Source organism: Siniperca chuatsi, linkage group LG9 (genome assembly GCF_020085105.1).
Source record: "Siniperca chuatsi isolate FFG_IHB_CAS linkage group LG9, ASM2008510v1, whole genome shotgun sequence".
In the NCBI taxonomy this organism is placed as follows: Eukaryota; Metazoa; Chordata; class Actinopteri; order Centrarchiformes; family Sinipercidae; genus Siniperca; species Siniperca chuatsi.
In genome coordinates, this window is record NC_058050.1 from 28141228 (window position 1) to 28164821 (window position 23594).

Here is a 23594-nt window from a genome sequence, read left to right on the forward strand (position 1 = left end):
AAATAATACCTGCCCATCCCACACTCTTCTTAATGTATGGCTACCAGCCCTGCCCATCACCAAACCTGCTGAATCCTCTAGCAAGCACCTCTGATTGGCTTACTATTACTTCCTGCCTATTTACCTCACTATTTCACTAGTGACCTTGCAATACATGCTACCTCCTGTTAGCTGGATAGAACATAACACATTAATGCCTCAGGTTCTGACAAGTTCTAGAATGCTTTTAGAGAAACTGTGACTGTTTGAACAATAACACATGCTAGTTGCAGTGCAGTAACATTAATATTTTCTATTGACTTGAATGGTGTGGCCATGCATGTGTGCAAGGTAATTATGCTTTTGTCATGATTGCATCTATAGAGTGTGTATGGAGTCTAATGGCGTAACTCGTAGAAACGTAGGTTGTCTTGACAGTAAGGACTGGGCAGATTGCTGCTTGAATGTTATTAGCCTTCCTTCAGTCTGAATGTCACCTCAGACTGTTTAACCTTTGGTTCATTTCATTTAGTAATTTGTCGTAACCCAAACTCAAATAGCATTGTTCTCAACTGTTATATGACTGGTAGAACTCTCATAAGTGAAGTGATAGAATCACTAAGAAGCGAGCCAATTAAAGTACAACTGAACTGATAATTTTAACTCAAGGCCCATGGTCTTCATCAGCAAATCAAACTCTCCCAGTGGATGTTACGACTGGTTTTGGTCTGATGGTCACAAACAGCTGATGTTGTCGGTTGTTCATTCCAGGGTCCTTGCCGTTTTACTGATGTAGAGTTCCCTACAGCTGTCACATGTGATGCCATGCTGATGTCATGCACCACTTCAGTCTTCCACTCAGGAGGGTGTCCTAAAAAAATGTTTTAAAACTTTTTTAAAAATGAGGGGGTCTTTAGGGTGTCCTGGTAGAGATCTTAAGGTGTTGATTGGATTGCAGTAAGTGCTGACTCCTTGTTACTTGAAGACTTATGTTAGATGTCCAGACAGCCCAGCCAGGTAAGGGGGTCCCACAGGGATCCTTCTGGTGGTCCCCGCTGAGTAAGCAGTGTCTATCAGCAGCGTGTGTTGGAGAGGAACACCAGACAAATACTGGTCACAGCATTCCCTGAGAAGTAGTGAAACCCATCAACCAGGAGCCAATGGACGGCCAGAGAAAGCTCAAGGAAGACATTCACATCCAACGCAAAAGACACATTTTTAACAAAATATACAACTACTTGCTATGACATGGACGACGTTCAACACTTCGGTGATGTGATGAACCAAGTCAGAAAGCTACTAACTGGACCTTGAGTTGAGATTATTTTGTCACTCATTTTGATTCCATGTTTGCACTGGTGTGAGCATATATAACATTCACTTTGTCAAACATATGCCACTTGTGTGACATCATCTGCTTGACTCTTGTCCTTAAGTCAGTCTTGAAGCTGAACTTCAGTTGTCACCTGTTGAACTCTTAACTGTATCTGCATCCTAGGCTCCATGTATGTATGCAGCCGGTCTTTGGGATCTTGCAAAACATCACAACTAGCGCAGCCACAGCCAGCTTAGTCTCTGCTAAAGCAAAGGTTTTGGAAGATGTGATCACTTACTCCCCTCTCATTCCTCACAGCTGCCATGTTGTTGTTGAACCAGAATGCCACGACAACCCTGGCCATTTTAGAAAAGGAATGCAAATGAAAAAACTGTGATGGGTGTCGCTGGACAGGTCTAATGATTGAAATATTGCCAGATGTATATCCATCCATGTAACCATTTTCTGCCACTTAGCAGGTAGCCTAAATCTCCTTCTCGTCAGCCACGTCCTGTTCCAGGCGGATTCCAAGGCAATTACAGGACACATAGGATGTAAATCAGAGTCTACCCCTAGGGTCTCCTCCCAGTTGGACTTGTCTGGATCACCTCCACAGGGAGGCTTCCAAGAGGCATACTGATTAGATGGCCAACCACCTGAACTGGCTCTTTTCAATATGACAGAGCAGCTGTTTACTCCAACCTCCTTTCAGACATCTGATCTCTGATGAGGAGTCCCCTGCATGAATTGGCACATTTGGGGAAATATCTATTGGTTGGGTCCCCCAAGGCAAACTAAGGGCTATTCAAAAGCCTTTGTGATTCAGCTTTAATAGGACACGCCTGGAATAAGGAAATGGGGGCCAGACCTGCGGGGGGATATGACAGACGAGCTCCTGTTGGCTGGGCCTGCTGCCATGGGGTCCAGTCAGTATCAGCCAGAAACAACATGGACCCACCACCATGTGGGTCTACCCGCTGCAGCGGAACCCTGCCCCCTGATAGGAGTAGGGTTCCATTGTATTGCCATTCAGGCAATGAGCCAGTGTATATGTTAAACCCATCCACCTATTTAGCATTGCATTCCTATAACATTGCTGGACAGGTTAAAAAAGAAAGTTTTAAAACCGATGCAGCAGAGCCGGATATATCTGTCTTTTTTTGTTTCACATATTCTTCTTCCTGGTCAAAACCTGGCTCCTACATTGCCCGCAATGCAACTCTACCACCGAAAGGTCAGTCAGAGATTCGGTGTGTGATGCTAGTATTAGTTAGTAAGTTAAGCTGGTTAGCTGGTAAGCTCACTTCTTTCAAACTCCACACCCGTGACCTGATTTTATCATTTCCTCCACATACTGCACACGATAGGCAATCACGGTCTCTCTCAAGCTTTTTCATGGGTCACTGTCAAAGTTGAGAATGCAAATACAAATTGCAGATGTGATATGTTGAGGCTGTTCAGGCTTGTTGCTTTAGTTATCTGAACGTGATCTGACTGGTTTGAAATGGTTTATTGTTTGTGCTGAGCGTGTGGTGTTTAGGCTGTTTGTAGTTCTTTCTGTGGTGGACACAAAAAAGGAAAGAAAAAGGTTTAATGTTTTTTTTGGGGGGGGGGGTTCCCTTTTGGTGACCACCCTCCACCCACTCACTTCTCCTGCATGTGTTTCTCAAGGTTCAACTGCAAAACATGTTTAATGTAGCTTATTAATTTGTGCAGTATCTAATTAAAAGTGCAGCAGCATCTGCACCAGGCAGGTCTGCTCACACCTCAGAGACAGGCCTCGCTGCTGAGTCTCCTTTCCCCCCAAAATTAGAGGCTAATTCGCTGACAAAATTAAAACAGACAGGAGAGGCATAATTCCAACCAGCACTGGAGTTTGTTTCCTCCTTAAATAACACTTAAATGGTTTCAATCATCAAGCCTGTGTATTTACAGGTTGTAATTGTAGGTTAATCAAACATTAACCTAGATAAAAGGAGTTTTTGTAGCTTTAACAAGTTCCTAGTGTCCTATTTGATGCAAAGCTTTGGAATATCTTGTAAAGCTGAGAGAGGGTTTATGTTTGACTCAAGGACTAGACTGTACAAGATCAATTTGAATTTCGTCCATATTGGTTATTTATTTATTTAGCTTAATGCATCTCACACTGATTCTTAAGTCCAGGGAAATGGTGTTGTATTTCAAAAAGTCTTGATTGCTTTTTAATATCACTGCCTACAGCGTACATTTAGTGGCTGTATTGCCCTTTTACTTGAAATTGAATTTCTTCCATTATGTGATTTTTAATCCAGGCGTCCAGGGGCTACAAAAATCGATTCCCTCAGCTCTTCAGCTTTAATTGTTGTTTAGCAGGAGGCCATATGGTGACAGATTAGTTTGTTTTTACTTGTCAATATCTCCAGCATTGTAGTCAGTCTTTGTCTAGCAACGACAGTGGAGAGATATACAGAGTTATAAATGGAATCCTGATGGTTTGGGGAGCTTTGGGTGTTGGAAGGAAAATTAAGTGATGTAGTTTTCTTAGTGATCATACCTGGAAATCATGTCTTGCTTTCTTATTAGGTGTGTACTGTTGGAAATACATCTAGTAAGCATATACCCTTTCTATTCTTTTGTGATCATCATTGGATCCATTTTGCAGTTTTGTCTCATTTTTGTTAATAACTGGCAGACAACGTGGCATCACACTGAGATATTTCTAGTACTGTAGCTAGAATGCAATGTGGACACAGGAAATGCTTCAGCGATTTAGAAAATCAATAGTAAACATCAGGTTTTGGTGTCAGTCCCATATATACACACAGCAATGTCTTGAGACTGACATTCAAGAGACATAGAGGGTGAGTTAAGTAAAGAAGTAAGAAAGACTCATGGTGACAAAAAGTATCTGGGGATTCAAGTGAAATCACTTACTGAATAGAAAGTAGAATAGAATAAAACCAAAGTTGTAATAAACTGTATTTTTTCTTTAAGCAAAGAAGTCAGCTACAAATCTTAAGAGGCATTTTCTGATTTAAAACAAATCCAATCACTGAGCTTAATATTGTGTTAGGAGCGCTGCTAACACTGAGTGGAAGCTTGTTTCCAATTGCGACAACAAAGTATTTTGAAGTTTCTCCTACTCTGATTTGCATGTATGCGTCTTCTCTTTAGCAAAAGTGCCATTTATATACCAAACTGATGGGAAAAACATGATTTCTCTGAAACTATATAAAAATAATTAAAAAGAAGGTCATACATTGGCTTTTACCTTTGACTTTTTATCAAAGATCCATATATTTTCACAATCACAGTTGCTCATCTTTTATACTGATGATTGTACAAAATATCCAGTGCTCATTTCACATTGTCTAAGTAGTAAATGTAAGATGAACAGGACCTTTACTTCCAGGACCATGGACTCCGTAATAACTTCTTCTACTTGGCAGCTCTATGGGAGAGGGAATAGCTGTTTGAGGGAACGCAGACAGTTTATTAGTGACTAAATTGCTTGTCATAATTTAACACCTATAATATACTTTATGTATTGATGTTATGCAACACTTTCATCACAAATGAGGCAGGAATATCCCTTTGTGACTGTAATGACAATCCTTGCACATGTGTGTATGTGGATTCATGAGAGCGGAGGTTTGTGTGTAAACCTTTGCATTAGAGCTTGGCATTGCTTGAAATAAGCAGTTAGCACAGATTGATATGACCAGGGGCGAGGCACATCCAGCACACAGAGATCCACAACAGGCATATGAAATGCATAAATTAGGCATTTAGATGAAGCCTTTTTGTATTACAAGCAGATAAATGGTTGAGCGGGTGAAATACCGAGAACGCAGAGAGTAGTCTCAGTTCCTTCAGGTCATCAAACCAGCCATTTGTGAAGAGAATCAGACATCATGTGTAACATAAAAAAAGTCCACCAACGGCTATGTCTTGGCCCCACCTCCCCTGTCTCCAGAGTCACACACAGGTAAACCCAAAAACACACACCAAACTCCGAGCTGGACTGTAGCCCTGAGAGAGAGATTGTGCGAGAACACTGTGACTCACTGTTTGCGTGACTGTTTGTGCGTGCTCGTGTGCGCACGTGCATCAGTGCGAGTCTGTGTGTAGGTGCATTTGTATCTGTTTGTGTATGTTACAGCGTGTTAATTTGACTTTGCAGTCAGATGACAGTGCCACTGTACAATATGACGCTCAAATGTGCCAAGTGCGGAGTTATCTCTTCGGCTGACGTTTCCACCACAGCTACCAGTAACGCCATGTTAGTCCCGCTAATTATTTTTCCTTAACTCTTCTTACCTCTGTTCTCTCCTCTACTGTATGCCTCCCTCCTTCTCCCTCACTTGATTGGTTCACTTTCCTATATCCCTCTGTCATTTTTTCTTCTCTTTGATGCCCTGGCAAGGAAGATTTCACTCAATATGAAAGGCTCCTGAAGCTCATGTGCTGCTGTTCTTGAAAACAAACTGTTTGTTAACTGTATATGTAAATAATTATGCATATGTGATTGATTGAATGTGTGCGTGTGTGTGTTTGTCCCTTAAGAGATCATCAGAGTCCTAAAGCTGATTAGAACAAATGTTGAGGAGGCCATGGCTATGTATGCAGAGAGGACAGCAATAGACTTTTACTGTCTCAGTTTGTGTTTGTGTCTTGTTGGGATCTATGAGTGCCTGGATGGATCATTTCCATTATAATCAACCAGGGGCCTTTATTTTCAACTTTTCGCTATTGTGCTGATAGAATCTGATCATAATTATAGAAGTTCATTGTGGAGTTATCTGCCTTTCCTTTTTTTTTCAGGGAGTGTTGCTCCCTGCTACAATCCACAAATACAACCTCTAAATAGCTTTTCTATGTTTTAAATAGCTGTGGCTGGAGTCATTGCACTTCATAGTCTGTAATGTGACATTGCTGACACATTTATTTCTGGCTAATAATTGTGACTATTTGAAGAAAATGTGTTAAAAATATACAGAAATACGTGTAAAACATATAGTCACCCACATAGCACAGCAGCAGATATCTCACATTAGTGGTGGGCAATATGACAATATACCTTGTATCCCGAATCCGTTACTTTTACTCCCAGTCCTGTTTCACTCCTATATACAACAAAGTCTCTTTCTAAATAATATGGGTAGGTCTCAACACAATAGATAGCTCTTTTAAATATTCAAATAATAATGTTTGTCCTGGTCCCATCATGGTCCACACGTTTTACAATCACATGTCAGCCTCTATTGCAAATACAAGATTTAATTAGTGTTGTATTGATTTTTTTCTGTCTGGCCTGGCCAACATCAATGGATTACCCACTACATGTTATCACTCTTGCTTTATGCTTGTGTTGACGTTTCACTAGTTTGTAATGCCATCTGAAGATAGTGGAGTCAGCAAAAACATGCAGCTAATTACTGCTAAGAGGCTGACAGAGTCTGCACTTTGTACAAACATGAACATAATTAGTTCATGTTAGTTTTAGTAGCAGATCTAATACCATGTGGGCGTTACTGGGTGAATGAATGTGTTGTAATCACCTTTTGGTTTATCTTAATGTTTCCTGTCCCCAGTGGATTGTACTAGAGAACAGCATTCCCTGAAAATGGAGAAATTTGTATACAGTCTACAGTCGAATCATTTTGGTGAAACGATGAATATGGTAAACAAGGTCCAGACCGAAAATAACTTGAATTTTTTGTTAGGTAGGATTCAGCCATTTAGCCTTTTGAAGGCAGTACAGAGATGTTATGTCATCTTTAGCACTGACCAATTTCATAGCAAAACTATCATTGAGTATGTCTAGAGTGTTACTGCAGGCAGGGTGGAAAAGCCTCTGAAACAGGATTCACATAATGAGACACATCAAATTTCAAGTGAGGTCAAGGGAAATAATGGCCAACGTCAGCAAACCCATTAACTGTATTTGTCTAGCCCTATTCAATACCAGAGGTGGAAAGTAACTTAGTACTTTTAATTAAGTTGTGTAGAGTTTTTATACTGCTACTCTGTTTATGGTTTTCCATTTGTTAGACTTTGTTCAAAAAACTTAACTCCATTTTGGAGGGACATATTTTGTTTTCACGTTAATACATTTATCTGTTTCACATTTTACTTTGCAGAAAACCTTATCAAATGCAAACTAGATGATGTGTTGTGATTCAGAAAATGTGTTGCACTGATAGCATTTGAGCAAGACCATCTGACAAACAACAACTTTAAAACCATGAAAGTCTGAGTGGTTGGCTTCAAGGGCTTTTTTATAAACAAATGTTTTGATAAAATGCATGTTTCTGTCTTATCAGCAGCAAAATTATCTTGATACACAGTAAATAATTCTATTAAATTGTCAAATAAAATTTCTATTAGTGCATGATTTGTAGTGATTGTGTCGTCATGGCTTGATTAGTAATGTCTTACAGGAAACGTGTGCTCATCTGCCTCATACATTAGTCATGATACTATTTGGAAGTTTAAGTCAGAAAATGGTGTTTTCTGGCACTTTATATTAGAGACAGGCCTCTATTTCTAATTACCCTTGTTTTATACATATACGTATGTATTGGTAAGAAAGTACAGCACAAATTCCATCAGTGCAATGTCAAAAACTGACTCTGACTTTCTGTATTTAATAGAAATGTTGTTTTCACTTTTTTGTTCAGTGTTATGCTGATAGAATGAAACTCAACACTTTCTGCACAGATTTTAAACATTAAAAAACATTCTAGCATTCTAATCCCTCTTTTTCCAGGCTATTAAAGGGACAGTTCACCCCAAAATCAAAAATACATATTTTTTCCTCTTACCACTAGCACTATTTATCCATAAAAAAAAATACATTTGAAAAACTGTCTCTCTCCAGAAATCATGAACCGGTTACTCAAGATAATCCACAGATTTGTTGTGAGCAGTTTCGTGTAGCGACTATCGGTAGAAAGAAAACAGTTCCTTCCTAAAACTGCTCAGAACAAATCTGTGGATTATCTTGATTAGCCGGGTCAAAGAGACGTTGCTGTTGAGCTTTTCAAATGTATTTTGTTGGAGCTTTGAGCACCACTAGCCGAGTGCCATACAGTCCCATTATATTAAAAACATGCAGACATCTCTACAGCTGATATCTCCAAAACTCAGCAACTCACACCAAAACAATGTTGATGGATAAACAGCACTACAGGTAAGAGAAAAAATATGTATTTTGATTTTGGGGTGAACTGTCCCTTTAATGTGAAACACCTGTATGAAGTTTCATTAACAGCAGTTTTAACATTGATCAAAAAAAACTGCCAAGTAGCAGCAATTTGAAAGAGTAGGTGAGAAGATTATTTGTGTAAACAAAGAGCAACAGAGCAGCAGATTGGTTAGTGTGGCATGCCTCTCATACTGATAGAATCCGGGCTGTGGAATGTATAGTATGCTAAATTTATCATGTGACACATTATAGCAAACATTTAAATACAGTACTTTTGCTTATAATTCGTGTTAATAATTGCGTATTATTCCAGTGTTGCATTTTACTTGAGTAAAGTACTTTTTCCACCTCTGGAACATTCTCTAACTGAAAATAAATGTCAGCGCCTATTGAATTGGTTTAGTAAGAGAATCTGAGTGAAAGATCATTTATAGTTGAGAGTAGTTATTGTTCTTGTTTATTCCTGATGTGCACATTAGAACAAATGGAATGATTCAGAAAAAAACAAGAACAACAAGTGGGAGCAAATATATGGACAGCCGGAATGACACTTCTCCAGACTCTCTCTCTGTCTCTCTGTCCTTCTCTGCTCTGCCTCTTCTGTTTGTCTTTGCATTCTGTTTCAGCCTCATTACACTCATTTTTCCCCACTGCTCAACCTCGCTCCTCCCTCTCTTTCCTGTGGCACTAGATCCTCTATGGTTTGACTGAGCCATCTTAAACATACATGCATGTAATATATGTGAATTATAAACATATATATCTGCAGATAATGGATGTATGTTTTTGTTTGTGATAGTAACATAATTATTTGTTGTGATGTTATGTATTTATGCATGGTTAGAGTTGAAGGCTGCTAACACTATGCTAACAGCGTGGGCAGTTATCAAGGGCAAGTAGGAAATTGGTTTACGATTGTGTTAAGCATTAAATTCTCTACTTTTTTGATGTTTTAAAGGAAAACAAATCCAGTTTATATTTTGGAGTTGTTTTGTAATGAAGCCTGCCTTAGATGTCAAAAAATCTAATAATCTTAGCTAATGACAAACATGAAATGTCTTACAGCATAATTGTCAGAAAACATTATAGTCATTGTCCTCTGTGTCTTGTTGACTAGTGCTGTCCTTGACTGTGGTATCCCTACCGTCCTGCAGGGCATCACTCTGGAGCTCCTGTGTGGTTTTGCCCCTCCTGGCCCTCACATGGATGTCAGCCGTCCTCGCTATCACTGACCGGCGCTCTGCACTCTTCCAGATCCTCTTTGCTGTCTTTGATTCACTGGAAGGTTTTGTCATTGTCATGGTGCACTGCATCCTGCGCAGAGAGGTACCTCACATGAACACTGACTTTATATATGTACTCCTTATTGGTTTTGTTTGAGGCTACAAACTGTATAGCACTTTGACCTCTCATTGAGATTCTTTATATACTGTTGTGGAATTCAGTTTAAGGTTTCCCCATAAAAACTAGTGCAGTATTGATCAGTTCTACAATAAATATCTTGGCAGAGGCTAGATTCAATTTTTTACCAGCAGCATATGAATGGCTATGGTATGTCAGTTGGTCTGTCCATTCATTCAATCAACACGTTGGTCAAGAGCAAGATATCTTGACAACTGCTGGCCAAATTGACATGGAATTTGGTGTAGATACACAGGGTCCTTAGAGGATGATTCTCAAGGATTTTGGTGACCCCCAGACTTTTCATCTAGCACCACCATCAGCCCAAAAAAAAGCAAGTGCATCTTAATGTATTTTTGGCATTTCCCTGACCTTTCCTATATCCAAACCATTTGGCCAGTAGTTCATATCAAAATCTAATAGGGTGATTGCTCATATACTGTATTACTGAGCACATTCATGCTCCCCAGACGATGCACTCTTTCTGTTTTGGAAAGTCAGCGTGAGCTCACTTCTAACACCTACAAGTTTAAATGTGAACACACAAAATCATTTAATTTGCAGATGGCCATGACATTCATTGGGCACAGTCACGACAGGGACAAATAAGGAGTCGGACGCGCCATGAAGCGGTCCCAAAGCTCTGCCCACTTCCTTTCGGCGCCTATGTTAACCAATTGGAGCTCCGGCTCACGTTCAGCAGTGATAGTTTTGGCGTCTGGTCTATTTTTTTCGCATGCCGCGGACGAATCTGGCTAGAAAACACACTGATAATATATTAGAAATGATATAAAATGATATTGTATATATATATAATTGATATATATATATATATATATATATATATATATACAGCGGTGTGCAAAATTGTTTGCCCCCTTCCTGATTTATTTTTTTGCATGTTTGTCACACTTAAATGTTTCAGATCATCAAACAAATTTAAATATTAGTCAAAGATAACACAAGCAAACACAAAATGCAGTTTTTAAATGAAGGTTGTTATTATTAAGGGAAAACAAAATCCAAACCTACATGGCCCTGTGTGAAATAGTGATTGACCCCTAAACCTAATAACTGGTTGGGCCACCCTTAGCAGCAACAACTGCAATCTAGCATTTGCGATAACTTGCAATAAGTCTTTTACAGCGCAGAGGAGGAATTTTGGCCCACTCATCTTTGCAGAATTGTTGTAATTCAGCCACATTGAAGGGTTTTCAAGCATGAACTGCCTTTTTAAGGTCATGCCACAGCATCTCAATAGAATTCAGGTCAGGACTTTGACTAGGCCACTTTGACACTGTCCTGCTGCAGAACCCAAGTTTGCTTCAGCTTGAGGTCACGAACAGATAGACGGACATTCTCCTTCAGGAGTTTTTGATAGACAGCAGAATTCATGGTTCCATTTATCACAGCAAGTCTTCCAGGTCCTGAAGCAGTAAAACAGCCCCAGGCCATCACACTATCACCACCATATTTTACTGTTGGTATGATGTTCTTTTTCTGAAATGCGGTGTTACTTTTACGCCAGATGTAATGGGACACACCTTCCAAAAAGTTCAACTTTTGTCTCGTCAGTCCACAGAGTATTTTCCCAAAAGTCATAAGGATCATCAAGATGTTTTCTGGCAAAAATGAGATGAGCCTTAATGTTCTTTTTGCTCAGCAGTGGTTTTCGTCTTGGAACTCTGCCATGCAGGCCATTTTTGCCCAGTCTCTGTCTTATGGTGGAGTCATGAACACTGACCTTAACTGAGGCAAGTGAGGCCTGCAGTTCTTTGGATGTTGTTGTGGGGGTCTCTGAATGGCTGAAGAAGAACAAAATGAAGACTTTGGAGTGGCCTAGTGGAGATAAGTTGAGCAAACTGTTTGCGAATGTTTATTCAACATCTGTTGCATAATAAAAAAAAAAGTCAAAGTCCTGACCTGACCTGAATCCTATTGAGATGCTGTGACATGACCTTAAAAAGGCAGTTCATGCTCGAAAACCCTCCAATGTGGCTGAATTACAACAATTCTGCAAAGATGAGTGGGCCAAAATTCCTCCTCTGCGCTGTAAAAGACTCATTGCAAGTCATCGCAAACGCTTGATTGCAGTTGTTGCTGCTAAGGGTGGCCCAACCAATTATTAGGTTTAGGGGGCAATCACTTTTTCACACAGGGCCATGTAGGTTTGGATTTTGTTTTACCCTTAATAATAATAACCTTCATTTAAAAACTGCATTTTGTGTTTACTTGTGTTATCTTTGACCAATATTTAAATTTGTTTTATGATCTGAAACATTTAAGTGTGACAAACATGCAAAAAAATAAGAAATCAGGAATATTATATATATATTTAATAGAAATAGTATCACTGCTGTTTGTGATTTTGTTTTTTTAAATGACTTACTTATTCTACATAAGTTTGTCAGTTGTCTCTAAACAGAGACGAGCAGACACACAAAGGCAGTGTGTGTGTGTCTGTGTGTGTGTGTGTGTGGGCCCCTCCCCACAGATCATCACACAAGGCGATCCTTTTAACTCCATTGTTGCAGAAGAAGCGACGCCCTGCATAAACACATAAAAAGCTTTAAGTTATAAATTCATGAAGTTATTGTAAAGATCATCTCTTTATTGTGATTAGAAAAGAGCAGAATCGCTTGTTGACCGGCACGGAGAAATGCGCTGGTGTGTACATCCAGGCTACTGCTCACAGGAGAAATGACCTAGCATGGCGCTTCGCGGTGCTTCCGCCTCGCGTGTTTCCCCGGCGTCATGCTACCAGTGGAATGAGCCCTTTTGAGTTTCATGACTGCAGAGACCGTCGGCCTGTAGTGCAAGACTTTTTTTTGCCCAGATTTTTACTGATAAATGCAGAATTAGTACATTTCTACAGTACTAATCCCATCCATACAGCAAGAGAATCAAGTCATTCTCATCACTCAGCTGCACTGAGTGCCATTTTTACCAGAAACTCTTTACTGAATCACTGAATGATTCTAATCATTTATCTACATTGTTATTCTTTTGATCGATGTTAAGCTACTGGAACTCAACACTTCCTGCAGCTGTTTCTTTTAGAATTTATTATTAAAGGCCACTCACTGAGTATTTGTGAACTGATGTATTTATATATCCTATCAGCACTAAGATCATGATCTGTTATCTCATGGTTTCCTACAGGTTCAGGAGGCAGTGAAGTGCCGTGTGGTGGACCGCCAGGAGGACGCTAATGGAGATTCAGGAGGATCTTTCCAGAATGGCCACGCTCAGCTCATGGTATGAATACGCATATGTTGTTATTTTCACCTTTCAGAATTTATTATTAAATATTGGTGAGGTGTGCATACTTAATACAATATTATTTTCTGTCCTCAGACTGACTTTGAGAAAGATGTGGATATGGCTTGCAGATCAGGTAAGCTCCAGGTTGTGTGATTTTACATTTGCGTGTGTGTTTGATTTGACTTTGGGGACTGCTGTTCAAAAGCTAGAGCTGTCTTTTTGTACCTCCTCTCTGTATTTTGACTGCTTCAAATTCCTCAGCGTTGTCGGAACAGATGTGAGGCATGTTACCCCTCAGCTCTGCACTTGTGTCTTACAATCAACATCACAGCAGCCTCCCTTCACCAAGGAGCTGTTTTGACAAGAGATACAGCACATTACGGCTGAATAACGCAGTTTAGCCCAGGCTGATAGGAGTGGGATGAACGTGTGCTGAGCAGTTATATGCAGATAAATAGGACCATCTGAGCCTCTCCTACACTGCTGTATAATTAAGCCCCTCCCGACAGTACCGCATCAGATACTGGCTTTGCTCTGATATCCGCTGGGAGTGAAAATCTGTTTATCTCTTGAGACAGGATATCAAGAAAAGCATCTGGAGCAGAAAAGCTATTGAGACACAGACAGCCCCGATCAAGAAAAGACAGAAAAGAACAGAGAGAGATGACATGTTTTTTTCTTGTATATGTTAAATAGTAAGAGGGAGCACAGAGAGGGATTGTAAGATATTTAGTGTTGCGGATAGAGCGTTGTCTGAGGTTTACCAGCCTGGACATGGTATGGGATATGCATGCTACCATAAGACAACAGTTGTTATGGTGAAATGAGGTTGGGTCACAAGGTCAAGGCAAGCCCAATGTCAGCCATGTACTCTCAGTAGAGATATTTTAACAAACAAGAACTTTTGAGAATTTTTTGGGAGATCGACTATTGACTGATTTGTCAGAGCACTCATCAGGATTTGACCGATATGGGTGTTTGAATGGTGATAGTTTTGGTTATTTTGGTCACAGAATTGGGATATTTTACAGTTGTAAAATTGACTTGTCAGTGCTCTCTGACAAACAGTGACAATGATAATGTTGACACTGTTTCTATGGTTCCTCAGATCCTCCTGTATCTAAAGTCAGTATTTACTGCTTCATACATTTGGAGCTGGATGATACTGAGTCAACCATATTTGTGTTTTAGTAGAAGGTTGTGTCAGTATCTGTCCAACCCAAGGCTGGATTATTGACTGAGGAAAGCTGGCAGCTGCTGTGGACCCCAGATCCCAGGGGAGGTCAATAGAGACCCACAGCTAAATTTGAAATCCAAGTGGGTAAATCCAGCCTTGGTCCAACTCTTCATCTCAGACTGGTTCTCTGTCTTTCTTTTCCAGGCACTATGAAGCGCTCATCTCTCCAGGGGGACGAGAAGGCCTCCTCTGGGACCCTCACCCTTCAGAAGGGTTCTAACTTTAACACCATGCCGGCCAGCATGGCCAAGGTCCACCTCCAGAACGTGGCTGACTACACCAGCCACACTCTGACGCTGCGCAGGGAGAAGGGCGCCGCTAAGGGAATCAGCACCGAGCTGCCGGGCGCCAAATCCATCTACATCTGTGACGGCGAGCTCTTCAAGCAGCTGGATGGGGAGCCGCCTCGAGGGAACGGCGAGGGCAGCAGTTCTGAGGGCACTGGCAAAGGCCCGGGGTACGTCATTCTACCGACCAACAACACAGGCACCCTGAAGCCAGCCAAGGGAAAAGAGGAGCAAACAGCCAAGTATAACATCAGCATCGAGCAGCTGCCTCAGACCAGGCTCATCCACCTGACTAACCCTGTCAGTGGAGAGCCAGTGCCTGGCTTTGGGCTGAAGAGCCTGCCTGCTGACCAGATCAGTGTGTCATGCTCTGACAGAGACTCACCTGCACACAACCTGCAGAATATGCCCAGAGACTCCCAAGTGGCCAACAGCATGTGTGATGGGGGAGATTCTGGAAACTCTGGTGTGATGTCCAAGAGTGAGACCGTCTCCACACTGTCCATGAGCTCACTGGAGGTAAGACAACTAAAGTGATCAGCATATTCTTGTCATGATAATGCATTATCAGCCTCATACTTAAAATTTGACATGCATGTAAAGTTCTGTTTTGTACTACTACTACTACTTACCTTAAATTCTCAAGAACCAGGCCTTTATTTGAAACTGGCTTATATTAGAGACAAGCATTTAATTTGTAACTCCCCTGTTTTATAAGTGTATTTTATCATATTTAGCAAGATGCTTCCTCTGATCTGATTCTGTTTTGATTTGCTGTTGATGCTTTTTGCTTTTAATGCAAATTCAACACTTCAGCCTTGTTTACTCATTTTCTTGATAAATTCAGGATAATATACATTTACACAGCACTGTTCCCATCAGAACAATATCATACTCATTCAATACTGACCATTCTGCTGATCTCAGTTTCTGTTTTTAACAGATACTGTTCTCAGTTAGTAATTAATTCCAGTGCTTTTTTTTACTTGAACTGCAAAGCTTCTGTCAATAAAACTTAAAGGAACCTTTCACCCCAAAATCAAAAATACATATTTTTTACCTGTTACCTGTAGTGCTATTTATCTATCTAGATTGTTTTGGTGTGCGTTGCAGAGTTTTGGAGATATCGGCCATAGAGATGCCTTCCTTTTTTGAATATAATGGAACTATATGGCACTCAGCTTGTGGTGCCCAAAGCGCCCAAAAAATGTTGTGAGCAGTTTCATGTATGAACTATTTTCTTTCTACCAAGAGTTCCGACATGAAACTGCTCACAACAAATCTTTAGATTATCTTGAGTAACCGGGTCATGATTTCTGGAAAGAGACATTGCTGTTGAGTTTTTCAAATTAATTTTTTTGGCGCTTTGAGCACCACAAGATGAGTGCGATATAGTCCCATTATATTCAAAAAAGGTAGACATCTCTACCTCCGAAACTCGGCAACTCACACCCAAACAATCTAGATGGATAAACAGCACTACAGGTAAGAGGCAAAATATGTATTTTGATTTTTGTGTGAACTGTCCCTTTAACACTTCCTGCACAGATGTTACACATTAAAGGCCTTCCAACACCTCAAAGGGCATAATCCCTTTCTTTCCCGGAAGGCTTTTAATGTGAAACATCTACAGGAAGTGGTGGGTTTCATTTACAGTATCGTAGCAGTAGAAGTGATTGGAATAAATTAGTGAATAAGACAGTATTTCTGTTAAAGAGAGCAGCAGAGTGGTGAGTATAACATGACTGATTGAATTAGTGCTGTGGAAATGGACATATTACTGAATTTACCATGACAGCTATTATAGTTCTAATACCCCCCCCTGCTGCCGCCGCAATGTGTATTACCTTAATTACCTTAATTGTTCATGCCATGGCTATTATTAATACTGGCTTTTGTTTGGGAATTTACAGTAGTATCATTGTGGTGTACATCACTTTCTTCTCATCATATCTCCTCTTTATTATAACTCTCAATACAGGGACATTAGAGTTTAACTCTCTTTAGTTAGCTGCTGTGTTTCTTTTCTTATCCATATATCAATGTGAGTGATGCCACTTATCATGACAGTTTACTGTTTTGTTGATCATCTATTATTTTGCATGGACTGCAGCCATTCATATATTAAACTATAGTTGCAAGAGATATTGTGTAATCTTTTTCCTCTCATCTATAATAATAATCATCTATATGGCATTTAATGTGCCACAGGCTATGTTTGACCAACACAGTATTAGCGCACTCTTGTTAGATGAAGAAATGATTAACAGAGATGATCAACAAGGGAGCCACACATTAATAAACTGAAAATTAATTCACAAAAATGAATAAAAGGATTATTAATTAGGTCTCATAGGGCAGCACTGTGCTACATTTCTTGCATGTTTAGCCATCCCCCCTCTGATGCTAAAATTAAGGCAACAATCCCCTTTATTTTATTCACAACAAACACTGCATCACAAGAAGTATCCCAGTATCTGGCCCCATGTAAGGACAGCATCTTTAAAAAGGTTAGTTTTCACTCAGCTCCTAGTGCAGACAGCAGTGGCAGGATGAGACGACACAGTGATCAGCACACAGCGGCCTGGACAACTGCCTGGTGGTGTCTTTTCACTTAGGGGCAAAACACAGTTCCATAATGCCGTGCGAGGCGGCAGCTGCCACAGCAGCAGCCTGAAGGTCAGGTTTTCCTTCACCACTCGGTGATGGAGGACTTAAAGGTCATTCGGTCACAATCTGTTAACTGCAGACTTGTGCCAGCAGGGTCAGAATGACCAGCAGCAAATCTTGTTTCCTCCCTCATGACTCACTGCTCTCCTCTGGGTCCCAGAAACTCCCTTTCTTGTCTGGCTGATGTGGAGACACACAATTAAACAGTTAAGAAATACTTGAGCATGTGTCTGCTCACAAGGCACACAATATCAAGACACATCTTTAATCTCTCTGTCTCATCTCCCCCCAGAGACGAAAATCACGCTATGCAGAGCTTGACTTTGAGGTAATTTTAGTCTCTTTGATTCCTACAGAGCTTTTTAGACTCAGACCAAAAAGCTGATATGTCTCTTGGTTAGCTATTCAGACCTCTAGATGTTTGCATACATTTATCAGATTTATTCAAAGTTTGGGTGTGTCTGTAGTGTTGAGATTCGAGACATTAAATGTGAAGAGGGTAAGGATTGATGGCCTGTGCTGTTTACCTTATACGTAACGTGCAATGTTCCTGTGTAGAAGATTATGCACACCCGGAAACGCCACCAGGACATGTTTCAGGACCTGAACAGGAAGATTCACAGTGCAGACAAGGATAGAGAATCTCCACCTGTTGACGCCAAAGCTGCCAAAAGATGGAGTGTGTCCTCTGCCAGCAGTGACAAGACCAACATGAGTGTAAAGAGTTTAACTTTATTCTGTTCTGCCCCCCCCTCCCCTATATCTAATGATGTTCTCCTTTTCTCTTATCATTAGCACAAATCACCACACTTGAGTGGAGTTGCCAGTTTAATTACACGAGCAGCCATTTTATAGATCGCATTTTTATCTATTTGCAATGTCAGTGCCAGAAGAAATTAGCTGTGGGGGCATCGAGGGGCATAATTGTGGGTGGGCATACAAACTACAACTACAAACTTAGCCAAGGCCACATTGTCACTCGAAATGTGACAAATATTTTTGTTTCTCTCAATTTATACAACTTGTTAGAAGACAATGCCTCACAAAAGACAGCTTAACAAAAAGGGCTTCATAATATGACTGGCAGTCTAGGCTCTAGCTAAGTACAGGCTAAAGTTCTGCTAGCCGAAGCAAGGGCCATATTGTTTATGTTTGGTTATTTTCAGCAGTGATATATGAAGAAATTTCTCTCCTTTATTTGTTGACTGTAGCAATTCTGCGTCTAAGCATGTAATGTATTTCAAGTAGATATGCAATACCCAGTGGGAAGAGCAAATGAGACAGAGCCAATGCGTTGCATCATCTTGGCAAGCTAACGGTCAGTAATGGATGAAATAAAACAACAATATAGCTTTAGGCCACTGGTCAGGCAGTAATACAGTAGTACAATAGAGTTGTTAAGTGGGAAAGCCACTGTAAATTCCCATTTGAAAGTTTTCTTTTAATGATATCCTCAGTGTTTCTCAACATAGAAAGGCAAGTCCAGTATAATCTAACCATCCTACTGGGCTATGTTATGGTCATTAGTTTAAAGTATTTCAACTTATGTTTGGTATGGTAAATAGCTATAAATATTACAATACCCAATAACTTCAATGACCATCACTACAGAGATGAAGTCAGCCAAGTGAATCAGAGAATTAAATAATCTATATTTTGGGTAATTAAGAGGTTCATGCCCATCCGAGCTCCAACTGCCAGTCAACTAACATTGTCTTTGCAGGAATAAACAGGACTGTTGAGATTCAAGACAGTATTATTATCAACATATGTGGGGGTCTGGTTTATTTTTCTTCCTTGGCAAGGCTATTACCTAGCTAAATAATGACTCATGCAGTTTCTTTTTTCCCCACTAAACATTGGGAAACTAGGTTTGGGACTGGATTGGCTGGGAACTAGTCTCTCTACAAAGTCACCAACAGCAGGTACAAAAAGGGAATCCATGTTGGCTTTGTAGCTGCAGTCTTGGCAGCAAATGATTTCCATTTCCTTCTGCTGCAAAAGCCCCTGATCTCCATTTGTTTCACAGCTTTGGAGTCAGGTCTTCTCTGGCATAGGGCCAACTTCACAGATCAAGGATGCAGCTATTTGACACTGATAGTTTCAGAACCCAGTCACATATTTGTGATAGCCCAGCAGAATCACAAAGCATTAGCTTCTTCCCAGAGAAACAAAAATGATGATCATAAAAGTGGAAGAGGCAGAGAGATCAACTTCTCCACTGTGGGTACAAGATGTGTTTTGAGGATGTGCCTCAGCCACAATCATGTTTGCATTCCAATCTTTATTAATATATCTAGCTAGATTTTTGTACATATACCCACTTTAGATTTAATCAGGAAGTTTACATCCATTTTATAGGGGTTTGTCAAAAGAGGTTTTAAGGGAATAGTTTCAGAAAACATGTATATTCACTTTTTTGCTGAGATTTCTGTCTGTGTACAGATTAAACAAATGAGATACAACATGTTATTTAGTGAGCTTTAGAGGTGTTGGTAGACACATTTTTTTTACTTTGGACAGAGCTAGGCTAGCTGTTTTCCCCCTGTTTCCACTCTTTATACTAAGTTAAGCTAATTACCATAGCTAGAGCTCCATACTTAATGCACAGACATGAGAGTAGCGATGATCTTCTCATTTAACTCTCTGCAAGAAACTAAATAAGCTTATTTTTTTAAAAGGTCAAATTATTTCTTTAAGAAATGTAGAAAAATTGCTTTGGCAGGCAGATAAAAGCCAGCATGAGGTAAAATACATCACAGATTTTATGACTATCTCAGAAAACAAGCATTTTTCCCTCTGTCCTCTTCCCATCAGGACAAGCAGCAGACCCCGAGTAAGAGGGCGTGGGAGTGCATCAGGAAGTCCCACTCCCCCCCATCCTGGGTGAGGAAGGACCTGGAGACAGTGGCGGCCTCCCCTCTGGAGCTGCAGACGGTGGAGTGGGAGAAAACCAGCGCCACCATTCCTCTGGTGGGCCAGGAGATCATGGACCTGCAGACAGAGGTGTGACCCAGATTCCGGCCTCACACCCACAACTTCCTTTTTAGCCAATGCTCTCAGACAAACAAGCAGACACACCACACACACTGCCCTGCTCTGTACTTCTACTCAACGGCTGGACGAGGCCCACGGCGAGAACGTGAGGAGGAAGGAGGGCGAGGAGGAAAGAGAAGCGTCACAATATCAGAAAATCAACTAAACCAATTAAAGAGAGAACGGAAACATGGTGTCTCCTTCCATGTTGTTTCATTTGATGTTTGGATGGTGTTTTCGTCTGCAAAATACTGGTCATCTTGTATATGGTCTCGGATAGCACGCTGGCTCACATGGGAGACAGATTGCCAAAGTAGCAGATTCAGCTACTATATGTGCATCATATAGTCATGTAATAAACCGCATAGCAAAGGTAATCATGTGATGTTTTCCCTGTATTAAATGAATACAATGTAATAATCATGATTATGTCTCTTTTTTTTCCACTGTTGAGAGTATCCTTGCATCACTGTTCTGCTCTCTCTTTCTCCTGATGAACGCTGATGTTGTACACGCCTGGACATGCCTGTGGAATTATTTTTTCTTCAACATCAATGTCAAAACGGTAAACGAACAAAAGTTTGAGGAGGCAGACTGCCAAGCATACACCCATGTGCCCCCCCCAACCCAATGCCCTTCCCTCCCCGGTACAACTTACCCCAATCCTTTTGGCTCCACCACTTTATCCCCCGTGATCCTGGTGGGGCAAGGTCGGCCCTCCAGTAACAAGTGGGGGGGATGGGGGGGGTGGGGGACTTTAAAGAAATCAAAGACATCACCCTGAGCCAAAATGGCATGTTGCCTTCTCATCGATGGACACCTCAGAGACGCCAGAGAGCAGGCCGGCGGGCTTTGTGCTCTAATCGGCCCTCAACCTCAATGGTGCCCACAGAGGGACAACATGGACGTCAGCATCAGTGCGTCCAATAGGAGCCACGTTCAACAAACACATGCTGTTTGGGTCAGTTTCTCGATGTACAAGCAGGCTTGGTACAGTAAATGCAAATACAGTGTTTCAAAGATGCTAAGAAAAGGTACTTAGGTGTGTATGTATGTGTGTGTTGAGCAATGAAAGATGAGTAAATGACTAGATCTTTAAATATATATGGGATGATCATTAAAGGTGATGATATAAGGCAGTGTTTCTCAGAGGGATGGTGGTCGCACACAGAGAAAGCACAAGGCTCATTTGGAGTCCTGATGTACAGCATTGTAATTATTTCAACAGAGTTCTACAGAATGGATTTTAGCCTATAAATATCTTTCTTACTGTGCTTGGGGATAGTTGTTCTCATTATTATTAATATGAACATGATTATTCTGATACTGATCCTCCCATTCCCTCCCCCTGTCCTTTCAGGGTACTGGACTATACGAGTGTTCTGTATCGCAGTGTAACAGTGTGTGTTTTGATATCACCGCCAGTCACTCCCTCAGATCTGTATTTGTCAAAACCCTGACCCCCTGATCTGCACCCCATCCTCCACACACACCACCCTCCCACCTCCCCTCACTCCCCTTTTTAATTTACTGGGGTCGCCTCTTTGTTAATGTACAGTTTTCAGAGCACAAAATGAATGTGTCTTATTTCTAATAAAAGCATATAAGCATATAATAAAACACCAGTCCTCTTGTTTTCTCACATTTAATTACACGTGTACATGTGACATGTGACTCATCATGATACATGCAGCCTGATGTTAGAGAGGTGTATTTGTTAAAGTGAGACTATCAGTATGTCACTTTTGCTGAACAGCTGTGGCTACAAGTAGCAGTTGCAGGTTAAGGACGCTGAATTTTCCCTCATCTGTTCTACTTTTGTGATACAACCATTGAAATGTGTATCTGTGATATGCTGCTGTTTAGCGTAGTGCAACAGAAGCATAAGAAGAGAAAAGTCAGCAAACTGACTCAGTAATTTCAGTTACACAGCAGTATGTACCTAAAGTTTGCCAACATTAGCTAACACGGTGTAGTCCCTCATTCGTCCAGGAGTGTTCTATCGTAGAAAAGGTTTCAGTCGTAGTCATCTGGACACTGTTTTCAGAATCAAGACGTTTCGGCTCCCATCCGGAAGTCATTCTCAATTGTGAAAAAATGGGACGGGAACTAGAAATTTAAGCTACTCTGTGTTACATAAGCCCTGCCCTCAGGAAGGAGTCTACCTGAGTATCTGTTGATTAGCTAGTTTCACCTGAAACTGACCTAATTGTTTCCATGATGGCCCAGTAATCAAGGACAAGATGCCCACACAAAAACAGAGCAATGTAGTCTACTCCATTCAATGCAGTGAGGAAAACTGCAAAGAACGGTACATAGGCGAGACCAAACAGCCACTTCACAAAAGACTTTATCAGCACAGACGACACGCTAACTCAGGATTACAGAGCGCCGTGCATTTGCATCTAAAAGCTACAAACCACACATTTGAAGACAGCGAGGTGAAGATTCTTAGTAGAGAGAAGAGTTGGTTTGAACGGGGCGTCAAGGAAGCCATTTTTGTGAAAAAAGAGAACCCCTCTTTGAACAGAAATGGTGGTCGGAGATTCAGTCTGCCCAAAGTCTATCACAGTGTATTAGCACCTTGGTCACGCCTATCACATGCTAATCAGGCACTTAACAGTGATGAGGGAGGTGCAGCCAGATAACAATAGGCCTGATTACTGATTACTGGGCCATCATGGAAACAATTAGGTCAGTTTCAGGTGAAACTAGCTAATCAACAGACACTCAGGTAGACTCCTTCCTGAGGGCAGGGTTTATGTAACACAGAGTAGCTTCAATTTCTAATTCCCTTCCCATTTTTTCACAATTGAGACTTCCGGATGGGAGCCGAAACGTCTTGATTCTGAAAACAGTGTCCAGATGACTACGACTGAAACCTTTTCTACAATACAACATTTGCTAACATTAGCCACCATAACCTACTGGTCATACCAGACTATGTAAGGCTGTATTGACTTGATCAAGGATGTGTGTTATTGCTTATGAATTCCACTTTTCTTTTAGGAGGATTGTGTTATTTATTCTTTCAAAAGTTACATAGTCTTGCTTTAAACAAATAGTTTGACATGGGTGACATGCCTGTGCACTAAGTATGGCTCCAGAGCCAGAAGGTGATCAACTTAACTTCGCATGAAGACTGGAAGCAGGGGGAAACAGCTAGTCTGGCTCTGTACAAAAATACACCTACCAACATTTCTAGTTTAAAAATGA

The 23594-nt window shown here is 40.8% G+C and overlaps 1 protein-coding gene across 14 annotated transcripts in view; it reads left to right on the forward strand.

Moving 5' to 3' along the window:
* adgrb1a (adhesion G protein-coupled receptor B1a) overlaps positions 1–22003 on the forward strand; it is a 153756-nt gene extending 131753 nt beyond the window's left edge. For 5 of the 14 annotated variants that reach the window (XM_044208682.1, XM_044208683.1, XM_044208691.1 and 2 more), the window contains 9 exons: positions 5457–5555; positions 9638–9809; positions 13047–13142; positions 13242–13281; positions 14530–15191; positions 17635–17670; positions 17901–18059; positions 19214–19267; positions 20160–22003. In XM_044208682.1, the coding sequence (XP_044064617.1) occupies positions 5457–5555; positions 9638–9809; positions 13047–13142; positions 13242–13281; positions 14530–15191; positions 17635–17670; positions 17901–18059; positions 19214–19267; positions 20160–20354 (1513 nt within the window). In that variant the 3' untranslated portion in view covers positions 20355–22003. The other 9 variants (XM_044208684.1, XM_044208686.1, XM_044208688.1 and 6 more) reach the window with 6 other exon arrangements.
* Positions 22004–23594: the final 1591 nt, after the last annotated feature.